Source organism: Scyliorhinus torazame, chromosome 14 (genome assembly GCF_047496885.1).
Source record: "Scyliorhinus torazame isolate Kashiwa2021f chromosome 14, sScyTor2.1, whole genome shotgun sequence".
Taxonomy (NCBI): Eukaryota; Metazoa; Chordata; class Chondrichthyes; order Carcharhiniformes; family Scyliorhinidae; genus Scyliorhinus; species Scyliorhinus torazame.
The window spans coordinates 211,076,644-211,095,651 of NC_092720.1; the positions used below are offsets into that span (position 1 = coordinate 211,076,644).

Consider the following 19,008-nt stretch of genomic DNA (forward strand, 5'->3'; position numbering starts at 1 on the left):
AGTCATTTATACGTGAAAGGCCCTGGGTTTATACGTGAAAGGCCCTGGGTTCAAACGTGAACGGCCCTGGGTTCATACGTGAAAGGCCCTGGGTTCATACGTGAAAGGCCCTGGGTTTCTACGTGAAAGGCCCTGGGTTCATACGTGAAAGGCCCTGGGTTTATACGTGAAAGGCCCTGGGTTTCTACGTGAAAGGCCCTGGGTTCATACGTGAAAGGCCCTGGGTTTATACGTGAAAGGCCCTGGGTTCATACGTGAAAGGCCCTGGGTTTATACGTGAAAGGCCCTGGGTTTATACGTGAAAGGCCCTGGGTTTATACGTGAAAGGCCCTGGGTTTATACGTGAAAGACCCTGGGTTTATACGTGAAAGGCCCTGGGTTTGTACGTGAAAGGCCCTGGGTTTACAGGTGAAAGGCCCTGGGTTCATACGTGAAAGGCCCTGGGTTTCTACGTGAAAGGCCGTGGGTTTATACGTGAAAGGCCCTGGGTTTATACGTGAAAGGCCCTGGGTTCATACGTGAAAGGCCCTGGGTTTATACGTAGAAGGCCCTGGGTTTATACGTGGAAGGCCCTGGGTTTATACGTGAAAGGCCCTGGGTTTGTACGTGAAAGGCCCTGGGTTTGTACGTGAAAGGCCCTGGGTGTGTACGTGAAAGGCCCTGGGTTTGTACGTGAAAGGCCCTGGGTTTGTACGTGGAAGGCCCTGGGTTTACACGTGAAAGGCCCTGGGTTTATAGGTGAAAGGCCCTGGGTTTGTACGTGAAAGGCCCTGGGTTTGTACGTGAAAGGCCCTGGGTGTGTACGTGAAAGGCCCTGGGTTTGTACGTGAAAGGCCCTGGGTTTCTACGTGAAAGGCCCTGGGTTTATACGTGAAAGGCCCTGGGTTTCTACGTGAAAGGCCCTGGGTTTGTACGTGAAAGGCCCTGGGTTTATACGTGAAAGGCCCTGGGTTTGTACGTGAAAGGCCCTGGGTTTCTACGTGAAAGGCCCTGGGTTTATACGTGAAAGGCCCTGGGTTTATACGTGAAAGGCCCTGGGTTTATACGTGAAAGGCCCTGGGTTTATACGTGATGGCCCTCGGTTTATACGTGAAAGGCCCTGGGTTTATACGTGGAAGGCCCTGGGTTTATACGTGAAAGGCCCTGGGTTTATACGTGAAAGGCCCTGGGTTTCTACGTGAAAGGCCCTGGGTTTATACGTGAAAGGCCCTGGGTTTATACGTGAAAGGCCCTGGGTTTATACGTGAAAGGCCCTCGGTTTATACGTGAAAGGCCCTGGGTTTATACGTGATGGCCCTGGGTTTATACGTGAAAGGCCCTGGGTTTATACGTGGAAGGCCCTGGGTTCATACGTGAAAGGCCCTGGGTTTATACGTGAAAGGCCCTGGGTTTATACGTGAAAGGCCCTGGGTTCATACGTGAAAGGCCCTGGGTTTATACGTGAAAGGCCCTGGGTTTGTACGTGAAAGGCCCTCGGTTTCTACGTGAAAGGCCCTGGGTTTATACGTGAAAGGCCCTGGGTTTGTACGTGAAAGGCCCTGGGTTTATACGTGAAAGGCCCTGGGTTTGTACGTGAAAGGCCCTGGGTTTATACGTGAAAGGCCCCTGGTTTATACGTGAAAGGCCCCTGGTTTATACGTGAAAGGCCCTGGGTTTATACGTGAAAGGCCCTGGGTTTATACGTGAAAGGCCCTGGGTTTCTACGTGAAAGGCCCTGGGTTTATACGTAGAAGGCCCTGGTTTATACGTGAAAGGCCCTGGGTTTATACGTGAAAGGCCCTGGGTTTCTACGTGAAAGGCCCTGGGTTTATACGTAGAAGGCCCTGGTTTATACGTGAAAGGCCCTGGGTTTGTACGTGAAAGGCCCTGGGTTTATACGTGAAAGGCCCTGGGTTTATACGTGAAAGGCCCTGGGTTTATACGTGAAAGGCCCTGGGTTTATACGTGAAAGGCCCTCGGTTTATACGTGAAAGGCCCTGGGTTTATACGTGATGGCCCTGGGTTTATACGTGAAAGGCCCTGGGTTTATACGTGGAAGGCCCTGGGTTCATACGTGAAAGGCCCTGGGTTTATACGTGAAAGGCCCTGGGTTTATACGTGAAAGGCCCTGGGTTCATACGTGAAAGGCCCTGGGTTCATACGTGAAAGGCCCTGGGTTTGTACGTGAAAGGCCCTGGGTTTGTACGTGAAAGGCCCTCGGTTTCTACGTGAAAGGCCCTGGGTTTATACGTGAAAGGCCCTGGTTTTATACGTGAAAGGCCCTGGGTTTATACGTGAAAGGCCCTGGGTTTGTACGTGAAAGGCCCTGGGTTTATACGTGAAAGGCCCTGGGTTTGTACGTGAAAGGCCCTGGGTTTATACGTGAAAGGCCCCTGGTTTATACGTGAAAGGCCCTGGGTTTATACGTGAAAGGCCCTGGGTTTATATGTGAAAGGCCCTGGGTTTATACGTGAAAGGCCCTGGGTTTCTACGTGAAAGGCCCTGGGTTTATACGTGAAAGGCCCTGGTTTATACGTGAAAGGCCCTGGGTTTATACGTGAAAGGCCCTGGGTTTCTACGTGAAAGGCCCTGGGTTTATACGTAGAAGGCCCTGGTTTATACGTGAAAGGCCCTGGGTTTGTACGTGAAAGGCCCTGGGTTTATACGTGAAAGGCCCTGGGTTTATACGTGAAAGGCCCTGGGTTTATACGTGAAAGGCCCTGGGTTTATATGTGAAAGGCCCTGGGTTTGTACGTGAAAGGCCCTGGGTTTATACGTGAAAGGCCCTGGGTTTATACGTGAAAGGCCTTGTGTTTATACGTGAAAGGCCCTGGGTTTATACGTGAAAGGCCCTGGGTTTATACGTAGAAGGCCCTGGTTTATACGTGAAAGGCCCTGGGTTTATACGTGAAAGGCCCTGGGTTTATACGTAGAAGGCCCTGGGTTTATACGTGAAAGGCCCTGGGTTTGTACGTGAAAGGCCCTGGGTTTGTACGTGAAAGGCCCTGGGTTTGTACGTGAAAGGCCCTGGGTTTATACGTGAAAGGCCCTGGGTTTGTACGTGAAAGGCCCTGGGTTTGTACGTGAAAGGCCCTGGGTTTATACGTGAAAGGCCCTGGGTTTATACGTGAAAGGCCCTGGGTTTATACGTGAAAGGCCCTGGGTTTATACGTGGAAGGCCCTGGGTTTGTACGTGAAAGGCCCTGGGTTTATACGTGAAAGGCCCTCGGTTTATACGTGAAAGGCCCTGGGTTTATACGTGAAAGGCCCTGGGTTTATACGTGAAAGGCCCTGGGTTTATACGTGAAAGGCCCTGGGTTTACACGTGAAAGGCCCTTGGTTTACACGTGAAAGGCCCTGGGTTTATACGTGAAAGGCCCTGGGTTTATACGTGAAAGGCCCTGGGTTTGTACGTGAAAGGCCCTGGGTTTATACGTGAAAGGCCCTGGGTTTATACGTGAAAGGCCCTGGGTTTATACGTGAAAGGCCCTGGGTTTATACGTGAAAGGCCCTGGGTTTATACGTGAAAGGCCCTGGGTTTATACGTGAAAGGCCCTGGGTTTCTCCGTGAAAGGCCCTGGGTTTGTACGTGAAAGGCCCTGGGTTTGTACGTGAAAGGCCCTGGGTTTATACGTGAAAGGCCCTGGGTTTGTACGTGAAAGGCCCTGGGTTTCTACGTGAAAGGCCCTGGGTTTCTACGTGAAAGGCCCTGGGTTTCTACGTGAAAGGCCCTGGGTTTATACGTGAAAGGCCCTGGGTTTATACGTGAAAGGCCCTGGGTTTATACGTGAAAGGCCCTGGGTTTACACGTGAAAGGCCCTGGGTTTGTACGTGAAAGGCCCTGGGTTTGTACGTGGAAGGCCCTGGGTTTACACGTGAAAGGCCCTGGGTTTATACGTGAAAGGCCCTGGGTGTGTACGTGAAAGGCCCTGGGTTTATACGTGAAAGGCCCTGGGTTTGTACGTGAAAGGCCCTGGGTTTGTACGTGAAAGGCCTGGGTTTATACGTGAAAGGCCCTCGGTTTATACGTGAAAGGCCCTGGGTTTATACGTGATGGCCCTCGGTTTATACGTGAAAGGCCCTGGGTTTATACGTGAAAGGCCCTGGGTTTATACGTGAAAGGCCCTGGGTTTATACGTGAAAGGCCCTGGGTTTGTACGTGAAAGGCCCTGGGTTTATACGTGAAAGGCCCTGGGTTTATACGTGAAAGGCCCTGGGTTTATACGTGAAAGGCCCTGGGTTTATACGTGAAAGGCCCTGGGTTTATACGTGAAAGGCCCTGGGTTTATACGTGAAAGGCCCTCGATTTATACATGAAAGGCCCTCGGTTTATACGTGAAAGGCCCTGGGTTTATACGTGAAAGGCTCTGGGTTTATACGTGGAAGGCCCTCGGTTTATACGTGAAAGGCCGTCGGTTTACACGTGAAAGGCCCTGGGTTTACACGTGAAAGGCCCTGGGTTTATACGTGAAAGGCCCTGGGTTTGTACGTGAAAGGCCCTGGGTTTATATGTGAAAGGCTCTGGGTTTATACGTGAAAGGCTCTGGGTTTATACGTGGAAGGCTCTGGGTTTATACGTGAAAGGCCCTGGGTTTATACGTGAAAGGCCCTGGGTTTATACGTGGAAGGCCCTCGGTTTATACGTGAAAGGCCGTCGGTTTACACGTGAAAGGCCCTGGGTTTACACGTGAAAGGCCCTGGGTTTGTACGTGAAAGGCCCTGGGTTTACACGTGAAAGGCCCTGGGTTTATACGTGAAAGGCCCTGGGTTTGTACGTGGAAGGCCCTCGGTTTATACGTGAAAGGCCGTCGGTTTATACGTGAAAGGCCCTTGGTTTACACGTGAAAGGCCCTGGGTTTATAGGTGAAAGGCCCTGGGTTTCTACGTGGAAGGCCCTGGGTTTATACGTGGAAGGCCCTGGGTTTATACGTGAAAGGCCCTGGGTTTATACGTGAAAGGCCCTGGGTTTATATGTGAAAGGCCCTGGGTTTATATGTGAAAGGCCCTGGGTTTATACGTGAAAGGCCCTGGGTTTATACGTGAAAGGCCCTGGGTTTATACGTGAAAGGCCCTGGGTTTACACGTGAAAGGGCCTGGGTTTACACGTGAAAGGCCCTTGGTTTACACGTGAAAGGCCCTGGGTTTATACGTGAAAGGCCCTGGGTTTATACGTGAAAGGCCCTGGGTTTGTACGTGAAAGGCCCTGGGTTTATACGTGAAAGGCCCTGGGTTTATACGTGAAAGGCCCTGGGTTTATACGTGAAAGGCCCTGGGTTTATACGTGAAAGGCCCTGGGTTTATACGTGAAAGGCCCTGGGTTTGTACGTGAAAGGCCCTGGGTTTATACGTGAAAGGCCCTCGATTTATACCTGAAAGGCCCTCGGTTTATACGTGAAAGGCCCTGGGTTTATACGTGAAAGGCTCTGGGTTTATACGTGGAAGGCCCTCGGTTTATACGTGAAAGGCCGTCGGTTTACACGTGAAAGGCCCTGGGTTTACACGTGAAAGGCCCTGGGTTTATACGTGAAAGGCCCTGGGTTTGTACGTGAAAGGCCCTGGGTTTATACGTGAAAGGCTCTGGGTTTATACGTGAAAGGCTCTGGGTTTATACGTGGAAGGCTCTGGGTTTATACGTGAAAGGCCCTGGGTTTATACGTGAAAGGCCCTGGGTTTATACGTGGAAGGCCCTCGGTTTATACGTGAAAGGCCGTCGGTTTACACGTGAAAGGCCCTGGGTTTACACGTGAAAGGCCCTGGGTTTGTACGTGAAAGGCCCTGGGTTTACACGTGAAAGGCCCTGGGTTTATACGTGAAAGGCCCTGGGTTTGTACGTGGAAGGCCCTCGGTTTATACGTGAAAGGCCGTCGGTTTACACGTGAAAGGCCCTGGGTTTACACGTGAAAGGCCCTGGGTTTACACGTGAAAGGCCCTGGGTTTATACGTGAAAGGCCCTGGGTTTATACGTGGAAGGCCCTGGGTTTATACGTGAAAGGCCCTGGGTTTATACGTGAAAGGCCCTGGGTTTATACGTGAAAGCGCCTGGGTTTATACGTGAAAGGCCCTGGGTTTATAGGTGAAAGGCCCTGGGTTTATACGTGAAAGGCCCTTGGTTTACACGTGAAAGGCCCTGGGTTTATAGGTGAAAGGCCCTGGGTTTCTACGTGGAAGGCCCTGGGTTTATACGTGGAAGGCCCTGGGTTTATACGTGAAAGGCCCTGGGTTTATACGTGAAAGGCCCTGGGTTTATATGTGAAAGGCCCTGGGTTTATACGTGAAAGGCCCTGGGTTTATACGTGAAAGGCCCTGGGTTTATACGTGAAAGGCCCTGGGTTTATACGTGAAAGGCCCTGGGTTTATACGTGAAAGGCCCTGGGTTTATACGTGAAAGGCCCTGGGTTTGTACGTGAAAGGCCCTGGGTTTATACGTGAAAGGCCCTGGGTTTCTACGTGAAAGGCCCTGGGTTTCTACGTGAAAGGCCCTGGGTTTGTACGTGAAAGGCCCTGGGTTTATACGTGAAAGGCCCTGGGTTTGTACGTGAAAGGCCCTGGGTTTGTACGTGAAAGGCCCTGGGTTTCTACGTGAAAGGCCCTGGGTTTATACGTGAAAGGCCCTTGGTTTATACGTGAAAGGCCCTGGGTTTATACGTGAAAGGCCCTGAGTACATACGTGGAAGGCCCTGGTTTTATACGTGATGGCCCTCGGTTTATACGTGAAAGGCCCTGGGTTTATACGTGAAAGGCCCTCGGTTTATACGTGCGTAGATCAGTGAAAGTGGTCAGACAGGTGGAGTGAGCAGTTAATAAAGCCGATAGTATCCTGAGCTTTATTAAACGAGCGTAGCGCACAGGAGCAAGATGGTTATGCTGATTTTATACAAGCCACTACTTAGACCTCAGCTGGAATGTTGTGGACAGTTCTGGCCCCCACACTATAGGAAGGATGTGAACACAGGGTTTACAATAATGGTTCCACAGAGGAGAAATGTAATAATGAGGATAGATTGGAGAGGTTGGGACTGTTCTCCTTGGAGAGAAGAAGGCTGAGGGGAGAGAGATGTTCAGAATGATGAGAGAGGCTGGACAGAGTAGACGGGGAGAAAGTCATGCTGTTCATTTCGAGAGCTGGTGCGGACACGATGGGCCAGTAACAGTTCTGTGATGTGCCCCAGTGAGAGTCCTGACGTGAGTGTTCTGCCCCCCCCCCCCCCCCCCCCCCCGGCACACCACTGCCGCCTCCCCGCTCTCTTCCCTCCCTATTCACTGATATGCTGCCCCTTTTGCCCGCAGTCCCGTTCCAAATCTCCTGCCTGCAGCTCCCAATCGTGGTGGAGGCCGGGACCAGCACCGTGCTGGAATGCCAGCTGATCCCCAAGCTGAATATCAAGGAGATGGAGGTCAGATGGACCAAGGGGAACGCGCTGGTGCATCTCTACCGGTTTGGGCAGGATGAGAACGCGGAGCAGGATGCCCGATTCAAGGACAGGACTCAGCTCTTTGCCAACGAATTCCAGAATGGAAATGTTTCTCTGAAGCTGACGAAGGTGGAGCTGAAGGACGAGGGCGAGTACAAGTGTCTTGTGGATACACCTGAACGGGAGTACCAGGACGCCATTGTCACCCTAAACGTGGCCAGTAAGTAATCTACCAGCTTCGATTTGTCCGGTGGGGTGGTGGAAATGTGATTTCTTCTTGGTGCTTCCCCAACCCCCACTACAGATATTTACAGCATAGAAACCGGCCATTCGACCCATCCAGTCTATCCCGGAATTCAAGCTGCAAGCCAAGCCTCCACCCATCTTCTGTCTCAACCTATCAGCATCTTTTACATCTTTCTCCATTGTGCATTTTTCTTTAAAGGCAGGGAACTGGGGCGGCACGGTGGTTAGCACTGCTGCCTCACAGCACTGGGAACTGGGGTGGCACGGTGGTTAGCACTGCTGCCTCACAGCACTGGGAACTGGGGCGGCACGATGGCACAGTGGTTAGCACTGCTGCCTCACAGCACTGGGACCTGGGCAGTATGGCGGCACAGTGTCTAGCACTGCTGCCTCACAGCACTGGGAACTGGGGCGGCACGATGGCACAGTGGTTAGCACTGCTGCCTCACAGCACTGGGGACCTGGGGCAGCATGGTGGCACAGTGGTTAGCACTGCTGCCTCACAGCACTGGGACCTGGGGCAGTACGGTGGCACAGTGGTTAGCACTGCTGCCTCACAGCACTGGGGACTTGGGGCAGTACGGTGGCACAGTGGTTAGCACTGCTGCCTCACAGCACTGGGGACCCTGGGCAGCATGGTGGCACAGTGGTTAGCACTGCTGCCTCACAGCACTGAGGACTTGGGGCAGTACGGTGGCACAGTGGTTAGCACTGCTGCCTCACAGCACTGGGACCTGGGGCAGTACGGTGGCACAGTGGTTAGCACTGCTGCCTCACAGCACTTGGGACCTGGGGCAGTATGGCGGCATAGTGGTTAGCACTGCTGCCTCACACGCTGGGACCTGGGGCAGTACGGTGGCACAGTGGTTATCACTGCTGCCTCACAGCACTGGGGACCCTGGGCAGCATGGTGGCATAGTGGTTAGCACTGCTGCCTCACAGCGCTGGGGACCCTGGGCAGCATGGTGGCACAGTGGTTAGCACTGCTGCCTCACAGCACTGGGGACCCTGGGCAGTACGGTGGCACAGTGGTTAGCACTGCTGCCTCAAAGCGCTGGGACCTGGGGCAGAATGGCGGCATAGTGGTTATCACTGCTGCCTCACAGCACTGGGGACCCTGGGCAGCATGGTGGCACAGTGGTTAGCACTGCTGCCTCACAGCACTGGGACCTGGGGCAGTATGGCGGCATAGTGGTTATCACTGCTGCCTCACAGCACTGGGACCTGGGGCAGTACGGTGGCACAGTGGTTATCACTGCTGCCTCACAGCACTGGGACCTGGGGCAGTATGGTGGCACAGTGGTTAGCACTGCTGCCTCACAGCACTGGGTCCTGGGGCAGTACGGTGGCACAGTGGTTAGCACTGCGACAGTCTGTGCGCGCGACAGTCTGCGCGCGCGACAGCCTCTGCGCGCGCGACAGCCTCTGCGCGCGCGACAGCCTCTGCGCGCGCGACAGCCTCTGCGCGCGCGACAGCCTCTGCGCGCGTGACAGCCTCTGTGCGCGTGACAAGCTTTCTGTGTGTGACTGTCTCTCCTCTAACCCTGTGTGACGCTGTGTGGTTTAAAAAAACATTTTTTTACCAATTAAGACGCAATTTAGCACGGCCAGTCCACTTACCCTGCAAATCTTTGGGTTGTGGGGGTGAAACCCACGCAGACATGGGGAGAATGTGCAAACTCACATGGACACTGACCCAGAGCTGGGATCGAACCTGGGACCTCAGCGCCGTGAGGAAGCAGTTCTAACCACTGCGCCACCGCGCTGCCGTTAGCGCTGTGTGGGTTTAGTAACTGATCCGAATTGCATTGTTTAGGTTTGGGTGAGATGCCATCGGTCAACTTGGTGAAGTACCTGGGGAATGGGATTCAGCTGCTGTGTGAGTCCGACAGCTGGTACCCTACACCCACCGTGGAGTGGAAGGACGGAGAGGGCAAGGCCCTGGCAGAGCAGAGCCAATCAGTCACAGATCAGAATCCCAAAACCTTGATCATGGTGAAGAGCTACCTGGATGTGACGAGCGGCTCCGGGAACAGCTTCAGCTGCCGACTGGGGAGCGAGAGGTTGAACAGGACGGTCAGTACCGTGTTCTCTGTCCCAGGTGAGTGACAATCATATCTCTCCATGTGTGCCACTGAGCCCAAATCCGTGCGGTGTACCCCATTGGACCTCGGCCTCCAGCCGGTGTGCAGAGATCTCCCGTTCCGATGTGGGAAGCTCTGCGAATGATTGGTCACCCTTCAACAAGATGGAGGAGGCTGGCACGAGCTCACATTCACCCTGGCGTGAACTTCCACCAGCCCCCGACCTCTGACGCCCCAACCATTGGCCTCTGCCGCCCCTCTCTCCTCTGCCCACCCCCAACCCCAGAGACTCCGGGTAATACCCGGGGGAACCCGGGTCCAAAGCCCACCATGGCAGACGGTGAAATTTGAATTCCACAAATATCTGGAATTAAAAGTCTAATGATGACCATGAAATGATTGTCAAATTGTCGTAAAAGCCCATCTGGTCCACGGAAGGAAATCTGCCGTCCTTACTTCTGGCCCACATGTCACTGCGGCTGCAGCAATGTGGTTGACTCTTAAATGCCCTCTGAACAAGGGCAACTGCGGATGGTCCGTAGGCCCTGGCCTAGCCAACGAGGCCTACATCCCTTGACCCCTCTCCGGTCAAACGACCTCTCTCAATGCCGTAAAATCTTTCCGACCTTCTGCTGCATTCCTCTAGTTCCGGCCTCTTTTATTCAAATGCTCCACCACTGGCGGCCAGGCCTTCGGCTGCTGGAGCCCAGGCTCTGGACTTCCCTCCCGAAATCTCTCCCCCTCTCTATTTCCCTTTCCCATCAAGACAATCTTTAAAAATGTCCTCCTTGACCAAGCTTTTGGTCACCTGACCTGATGTCCCTGATGGCTGTCAAATTTGCGTCTCTCCTGGGATGATTTACTGTACGGCAGGCGCTAGATAAATGCCCAAAAGAGGAACTGACCATGGGTCAGCGAGCTGGTAGCTGAGGAACATTTCAGTGCTCCAGTGACCTCTGTTCACCAGAGGGAGATGGAGCCAGAGCCAGAGGGAGAGGGTGTCGGTGTCGGGGGGAGAGGGTGTCGGGGGGAGAGGGTGTCGGGGGGGAGAGGGTGTCGGGGGGGAGAGGGTGTCGGGGGGAGAGGGTGTCGGGGGGAGAGGGTGTCGGGGGGAGAGGGTGTCGGGGGGGAGAGGGTGTCGGGGGGGGAGAGGGTGTCGGGGGGGAGAGGGTGTCGGGGGGAGAGGGTGTCGGGGGGGAGAGGGTGTCGGGGGGGAGAGGGTGTCGGGGGGGAGAGGGTGTCGGGGGGGGAGAGGGTGTGGGGGGCAGAGGGTGTGGGGGGGAGAGGGTGTGGGAGGGAGAGGGTGTGGGGGGGAGAGGGTGTGGGGGGGAGAGGGTGTGGGGGGGAGAGGGTGTGGGGGGGAGAGGGTGTGGGGGGGGAGAGGGTGTGGGGGGGGAGAGGGTGTGGGGGGGGAGAGGGTGTGGGGGGGAGAGGGTGTGGGGGGGAGAGGGTGTGGGGGGGAGAGGGTGTGGGGGGGAGAGGGTGTGGGGGGGAGAGGGTGTGGGGGGGAGAGGGTGTGGGGGGGAGAGGGTGTGGGGGGGAGAGGGTGTCGGGGGGAGAGGGTGTCGGGGGGAGAGGGTGTCGGGGGGAGAGGGTGTCGGGGGGAGAGGGTGTCGGGGGGAGAGGGTGTCGGGGGGAGAGGGTGTCGGGGGGAGAGGGTGTCGGGGGGAGAGGGTGTCGGGGGGAGAGGGTGTCGGGGGGAGAGGGTGTCGGGGGGAGAGGGTGTCGGGGGGAGAGGGTGTCGGGGGGAGAGGGTGTCGGGGGGAGAGGGTGTCGGGGGGAGAGGGTGTCGGGGGGAGAGGGTGTCGGGGGGAGAGGGTGTCGGGGGAGAGGGTGTCGGGGGGAGAGGGTGTCGGGGGGAGAGGGTGTCGGGGGGAGAGGGTGTCGGGGGGAGAGGGTGTCGGGGGGAGAGGGTGTCGGGGGGAGAGGGTGTCGGGGGGAGAGGGTGTCGGGGGGAGAGGGTGTCGGGGGGAGAGGGTGTCGGGGGGAGAGGGTGTCGGGGGGAGAGGGTGTCGGGGGGAGAGGGTGTCGGGGGGAGAGGGTGTCGGGGGGAGAGGGTGTCGGGGGGAGAGGGTGTCGGGGGGAGAGGGTGTCGGGGGGAGAGGGTGTCGGGGGGAGAGGGTGTCGGGGGGAGAGGGTGTCGGGGGGAGAGGGTGTCGGGGGGAGAGGGTGTCGGGGGGAGAGGGTGTCGGGGGGAGAGGGTGTCGGGGGGAGAGGGTGTCGGGGGGAGAGGGTGTCGGGGGGAGAGGGTGTCGGGGGGAGAGGGTGTCGGGGGGAGAGGGTGTCGGGGGGAGAGGGTGTCGGGGGGAGAGGGTGTCGGGGGGAGAGGGTGTCGGGGGGAGAGGGTGTCGGGGGGAGAGGGTGTCGGGGGGAGAGGGTGTCGGGGGGAGAGGGTGTCGGGGGGAGAGGGTGTCGGGGGAGAGGGTGTCGGGGGGAGAGGGTGTCGGGGGGAGAGGGTGTCGGGGGGAGAGGGTGTCGGGGGGAGAGGGTGTCGGGGGGAGAGGGTGTCGGGGGGAGAGGGTGTCGGGGGGAGAGGGTGTCGGGGGGAGAGGGTGTCGGGGGGAGAGGGTGTCGGGGGGAGAGGGTGTCGGGGGGAGAGGGTGTCGGGGGGAGAGGGTGTCGGGGGAGAGGGTGTCGGGGGGAGAGGGTGTCGGGGGGAGAGGGTGTCGGGGGGAGAGGGTGTCGGGGGAGAGGGTGTCGGGGGGAGAGGGTGTCGGGGGGAGAGGGTGTCGGGGGGAGAGGGAGAGGGAGCCAGAGGGAGATGGAGAGGGAGCCAGAGGGAGATGGAGAGGGAGCCAGAGGGAGATGGAGAGGGAGATGGAGAGGGAGCCAGAGGGAGATGGAGAGGGAGCCAGAGGGAAATGGAGAGGGAGCCAGAGGGAGATGGAGAGGGAGCCAGAGGGAGATGGAGAGGGAGCCAGAGGGAGATGGAGAGGGAGCCAGAGGGAGATGGAGAGGGAGCCAGAGGGAGATGGAGAGGGAGCCAGAGGGAGATGGAGAGGGAGCCAGAGGGAGATGGAGAGGGAGCCAGAGGGAGATGGAGAGGGAGCCAGAGGGAGATGGAGAGGGAGCCAGAGGGAGATGGAGAGGGAGCCAGGGGGAGATGGAGAGGGAGCCAGGGGGAGATGGAGAGGGAGCCAGGGGAGATGGAGAGGGAGCCAGGGGGAGATGGAGAGGGAGCCAGGGGGAGATGGAGAGGGAGCCAGGGGGAGATGGAGAGGGAGCCAGGGGGAGATGGAGAGGGAGCCAGGGGGAGATGGAGAGGGAGCCAGGGGGAGATGGAGAGGGAGCCAGGGGGAGATGGAGAGGGAGCCAGGGGGAGATGGAGAGGGAGCCAGGGGGAGATGGAGAGGGAGCCAGGGGGAGATGGAGAGGGAGCCAGGGGAGATGGAGAGGGAGCCAGGGGGAGATGGAGAGGGAGCCAGGGGGAGATGGAGAGGGAGCCAGGGGGAGATGGAGAGGGAGCCAGGGGGAGATGGAGAGGGAGCCAGGGGGAGATGGAGAGGGAGCCAGGGGGAGATGGAGAGGGAGCCAGGGGAGATGGAGAGGGAGCCAGAGGGAGATGGAGCCAGAGGGAGATGGAGAGGGAGCCAGAGGGAGATGGAGAGGGAGCCAGGGGGAGATGGAGCCAGGGGGAGATGGAGCCAGGGGGAGATGGAGAGGGAGCCAGGGGGAGATGGAGAGGGAGCCAGAGGGAGATGGAGCCAGAGGGAGATGGAGAGGGAGCCAGAGGGAGATGGAGAGGGAGCCAGGGGGAGATGGAGAGGGAGCCAGGGGGAGATGGAGAGGGAGCCAGGGGGAGATGGAGAGGGAGCCAGGGGGAGATGGAGCCAGGGGGAGATGGAGAGGGAGCCAGGGGAGATGGAGAGGGAGCCAGGGGGAGATGGAGAGGGAGCCAGGGGAGATGGAGAGGGAGCCAGAGGGAGATGGAGCCAGAGGGAGATGGAGAGGGAGCCAGAGGGAGATGGAGAGGGAGCCAGAGGGAGATGGAGCCAGAGGGAGATGGAGAGGGAGCCAGAGGGAGATGGAGAGGGAGCCAGAGGGAGATGGAGAGGGAGCCAGAGGGAGATGGAGAGGGAGCCAGAGGGAGATGGAGAGGGAGCCAGAGGGAGATGGCGAGGGAGCCAGAGGGAGATGGAGAGGGAGCCAGAGGGAGACCTCCCGAAATCTCTCCCCCTCTCTATTTCCCTTTCCCATCAAGACAATCTTTAAAAATGTCCTCCTTGACCAAGCTTTTGGTCACCTGACCTGATGTCCCTGATGGCTGTCAAATTTGCGTCTCTCCTGGGATGATTTACTGTACGGCAGGCGCTAGATAAATGCCCAAAAGAGGAACTGACCATGGGTCAGCGAGCTGGTAGCTGAGGAACATTTCAGTGCTCCAGTGACCTCTGTTCACCAGAGGGAGATGGAGCCAGAGCCAGAGGCAGAGGGTGTCGGTGTCGGGGGGAGAGGGTGTCGGGGGGAGAGGGTGTCGGGGGGAGAGGGTGTCGGGGGGAGAGGTGTCGGGGGGAGAGGGTGTCGGGGGGGAGAGGGTGTCGGGGGGAGAGGGTGTCGGGGGGAGAGGGTGTCGGGGGGAGAGGGTGTCGGGGGGAGAGGGTGTCGGGGGGGAGAGGGTGTCGGGGGGGAGAGGGTGTCGGGGGGGAGAGGGTGTCGGGGGGAGAGGGTGTCGGGGGAGAGGGTGTCGGGGGGAGAGGGTGTCGGGGGGGAGAGGGTGTCGGGGGGGAGAGGGTGTCGGGGGGAGAGGGTGTCGGGGGGGAGAGGGTGTGGGGGGAGAGGGTGTGGGGTGGAGAGGGTGTGGGGGGGGAGAGGGTGTGGGGGGGGAGAGGGTGTGGGGGGGAGAGGGTGTGGGGGGAGAGGGTGTGGGGGGGAGAGGGTGTGGGGGGGAGAGGGTGTGGGGGGGAGAGGGTGTGGGGGGGAGAGGGTGTGGGGGGGAGAGGGTGTGCGGGGGAGAGGGTGTGGGGGGGAGAGGGTGTGGGGGGGAGAGGGTGTCGGGGGGAGAGGGTGTCGGGGGGAGAGGGTGTCGGGGGGAGAGGGTGTCGGGGGGAGAGGGTGTCGGGGGGAGAGGGTGTCGGGGGGAGAGGGTGTCGGGGGAGAGGGTGTCGGGGGGAGAGGGTGTCGGGGGGAGAGGGAGAGGGAGCCTGAGGGAGATGGAGAGGGAGCCAGAGGGAGATGGAGCCAGAGGGAGATGGAGAGGGAGCCAGAGGGAGATGGAGAGGGAGCCAGAGGGAGATGGAGAGGGAGCCAGAGGGAGATGGAGAGTGAGCCAGAGGGAGATGGAGAGGGAGCCAGGGGGAGATGGAGAGGGAGCCAGGGGGAGATGGAGAGGGAGCCAGGGGGAGATGGAGAGGGAGCCAGGGGGAGATGGAGAGGGAGCCAGGGGGAGATGGAGAGGGAGCCAGGGGGAGATGGAGAGGGAGCCAGGGGGAGATGGAGAGGGAGCCAGGGGGAGATGGAGAGGGAGCCAGAGGGAGATGGAGAGGGAGCCAGAGGGAGATGGAGCCAGAGGGAGATGGAGAGGGAGCCAGAGGGAGATGGAGAGGGAGCCAGAGGGAGCCAGAGGGAGATGGAGATGGAGCCAGAGGGAGATGGAGCCAGAGGGAGATGGAGAGGGAGCCAGAGGGAGATGGAGAGGGAGCCAGAGGGAGATGGAGAGGGAGCCAGAGGGAGATGGAGAGGGAGCCAGAGGGAGATGGAGAGGGAGCCAGAGGGAGATGGAGAGGGAGCCAGAGGGAGATGGAGAGGGAGCCAGAGGGAGATGGAGCCAGAGGGAGATGGAGAGGGAGCCAGAGGGAGATGGAGAGGGAGCCAGAGGGAGATGGAGAGGGAGCCAGAGGGAGATGGAGAGGGAGCCAGAGGGAGATGGAGAGGGAGCCAGAGGGAGATGGAGAGGGAGCCAGAGGGAGATGGAGAGGGAGCCAGAGGGAGATGGAGAGGGAGCCAGAGGGAGATGGAGAGGGAGCCAGAGGGAGATGGAGAGGGAGCCAGAGGGAGATGGAGAGGGAGCCAGAGGGAGATGGAGAGGGAGCCAGAGGGAGATGGAGAGGGAGCCAGAGGGAGATGGAGAGGGAGATGGAGAGGGAGCCAGAGGGAGATGGAGAGGGAGCCAGTGGGAGATGGAGAGGGAGCCAGAGGGAGATGGAGAGGGAGCCAGAGGGAGATGGAGAGGGAGCCAGAGGGAGATGGAGAGGGAGCCAGAGGGAGATGGAGAGGGAGCCAGAGGGAGATGGAGAGGGAGCCAGAGGGAGATGGAGAGGGAGCCAGAGGGAGATGGAGAGGGAGCCAGAGGGAGATGGAGAGGGAGCCAGAGGGAGATGGAGAGGGAGCCAGAGGGAGATGGAGAGGGAGCCAGAGGGAGATGGAGAGGGAGCCAGAGGGAGATGGAGAGGGAGCCAGAGGGAGATGGAGCCAGAGGGAGATGGAGAGGGAGCCAGAGGGAGATGGAGAGGGAGCCAGAGGGAGAGGGAGATGGAGCCAGAAGGAGATGGAGCGAGAGGGAGATGGAGCGAGAGGGAGTTGGAGCCAGACGGAGAGGGAGATGGAGCCAGACGGAGAGGGCGAGGGAGCCAGAGGGCGAGGGAGCCAGAGGGCGAGGGAGCCAGAGGGCGAGGGAGCCAGAGGGCGAGGGAGCCAGAGGGAGATAGAGATGGAGCCAGAGGGAGATGGAGCCAGAGGGAGATGGAGATGGAGCCAGAGGGAGAGGGAGATGGAGCCAGAGGGAGAGGGAGATGGAGCCAGAGGGAGAGGGAGAGGGAGCCAGAGGGAGAGGGAGCCAGAGGGAGAGGGAGCCAGAGGGAGAGGGAGCCAGAGGGAGGGGGAGATGGGGCCAGAGGGAGATGGAGCCAGAGGGAGAGGGAGATGAAGCCAGAGGGAGAGGGAGATGGAGCAAAGGGAGAGGGAGATGGAGCCAAAGGGAGAGGGAGATGGAGACAGAGGGAGATGGAGACAGAGGGAGATGGAGACAGAGGGAGATGGAGACAGAGGGAGATGGAGACAGAGGGAGATGGAGACAGAGGGAGATGGAGACAGAGGGAGATGGAGACAGAGGGAGATGGAGACAGAGGGAGATGGAGACAGTGGGAGATGGAGACAGAGGGAGATGGAGACAGAGGGAGATGGAGACAGAGGGAGATGGAGACAGAGGGAGATGGAGAATGAGGGCGCCAGAGGGCGAGGGCGCCAGAGGGCGAGGGCGCCAGAGGGCGAGGGCGCCAGAGGGCGAGGGAGCCAGAGGGCGAGGGAGCCAGAGGGCGAGGGAGCCAGAGGGAAATGGAGCCAGAGGGAGATGGAGATGAAGCCAGAGGGAGAGGGAGATGGAGCCAAAGGGAGAGGGAGCCGGAGGGAGAGGGAGCCGGAGGGAGAGGGAGATGGAGCCAGAGGGAGAGGGAGATGGAGCCAGAGGGAGAGGGAGATGGAGCCAGAGGGAGAGGGAGCCGGAGGGAGAGGGATATGGAGCCAGAGGGAGGGGGAGCCAGAGGGAGGGGGAGCCAGAGGGAGGGGGAGCCAGAGGGAGGGGGAGCCAGAGGGAGAGGGAGCCAGAGGGAGAGGGAGCCAGAGGGAGAGGGAGCCAGAGGGAGAGGGAGCCAGAGGGAGAGGGAGCCAGAGGGAGAGGCAGGGGATGAGGTGTGAGCCAAGGTTGGGTGGGTGTTGGTGTTTTCAGTTTTCAAATAATTTCTTTCCGTTCTGCCCCTCCAGTTGAATTCTATCCCAGGACGTCCGGTTGGCTGTACGCTTTCCTCCTGATCCTCTTCGGCACCATTGCCCTCATCATTGGCCTCATCCTATTCTTCAGGAGGGAACAGAGACGCACTCGAAGTAAGATGTTTTTGTCGCCCCGGAGTGGGGGTGGGGATTCCTTGGTGCGGTTAGGTTAACCCGTGTCGGGGGGAGAACTTAAAATCCATGACCACCACAACCTAAAAGGACAAGAGCGGCAGATACCTGGGAGCCCCCCACCTGGAGGTTCCCTCCAAGTCACTCACTACCCAACTGGGAAATATATCGGCCGGTCAAAATCCTGGAACTCCCTCCCTAACAGCACAGTGGGTGTACCTACCCCTCAGGGACTGCCGCGGCTTCAGGGACGCAGCTCATCACCACCTTCTGAAGGGCAACTAGGATTGGGCAACAAATGCTGGCCGACCCAGTTACACCACTGCCTGAGAATGAATAATGGAGGAATGCCTCATTTCTAACTGATCTGATGAGGATTTAGAGGAAAGCAAACAATGCTGGCACATGAAATAGGAAGTGAAGGTGGGACGCACGGCGCAGGTGAGGCAGTACCTGAGGTGGGACGCACACCGCAGGTGAGGCAGTACCTGAGGTGGGACGCACACCGCAGGTGAGGCAGTACCTGAGGTGGGACGCACGCCGTAGGTGAGGCAGTACTTGAGGTGGGACGCACACCGCAGGTGAGGCAGTACCTGAGGTGGGACGCACGCCGCAGGTGAGGCAGTACCTGAGGTGGGACGCACGCCACAGGTGAGGCAGTACCTGAGGTGGGACGCACGCCGCAGGTGAGGCAGTACCTGAGGTGGGACGAACGCCGCAGGTGAGGCAGTACCTGAGGTGGGACGCACGCCACAGGTGAGGCAGTACCTGAGGTGGGACGCACGCCACAGGTGAGGCAGTACCTGAGGTGGGACGCACGCCGCAGGTGAGGCAGTACCTGAGGTGGGACGCACGCCGCAGGTGAGGCAGTACCTGAGGAGGGACGCACGCCACAGGTGAGGCAGTATCTGAGGTGGGACGCATGCCGCAGGTGAGGCAGTACCTGAGGTGGGACCCACGCCACAGGTGAGGCAGTACCTGAGGTGGGACGCACGCCGCAGGTGAGGCAGTACCTGAGGTGGGACGCACGCCACAGGTGAGGCAGTACCTGAGGTGGGACGCACGCCACAGGTGAGGCAGTACCTGAGGTGGGACGCACGCCGCAGGTGAGGCAGTACCTGAGGTGGGACGCACGCCACAGGTGAGGCAGTACCTGAGGTGGGACGCACGCCGCAGGTGAGGCAGTACCTGAGGAGGGACGCACGCCTCAGGTGAGGCAGTACCTGAGGAGGGACGCACGCCGCAGGTGAGGCAGTACCTGAGGAGGGACGCACGCCTCAGGTGAGGCAGTACCTGAGGAGGGACGCACGCCGCAGGTGAGGCAGTACCTGAGGTGGGACGCACGCCACAGGTGAGGCAGTACCTGAGGTGGGACGCACGTCGCAGGTGAGGCAGTACCTGAGGTGGGACGCACGCCGCAGGTGAGGCAGTACCTGAGGTGGGACGCACGCCGC

General features: G+C 59.2%; 1 protein-coding gene across 1 annotated transcript in view; it reads left to right on the forward strand.

The window, feature by feature from the left end:
• LOC140390449 (butyrophilin subfamily 1 member A1-like) overlaps positions 1-19,008 on the forward strand; it is a 273,313-nt gene that overhangs the window by 34,797 nt on the left and 219,508 nt on the right. Inside the window, exons 3-5 of the mRNA XM_072475596.1 lie at positions 7,267-7,611; positions 9,454-9,738; positions 17,417-17,536. Coding sequence (XP_072331697.1) covers positions 7,267-7,611; positions 9,454-9,738; positions 17,417-17,536 — 750 coding nt within the window. The remainder of the gene's footprint in view (positions 1-7,266; positions 7,612-9,453; positions 9,739-17,416; positions 17,537-19,008) is intronic.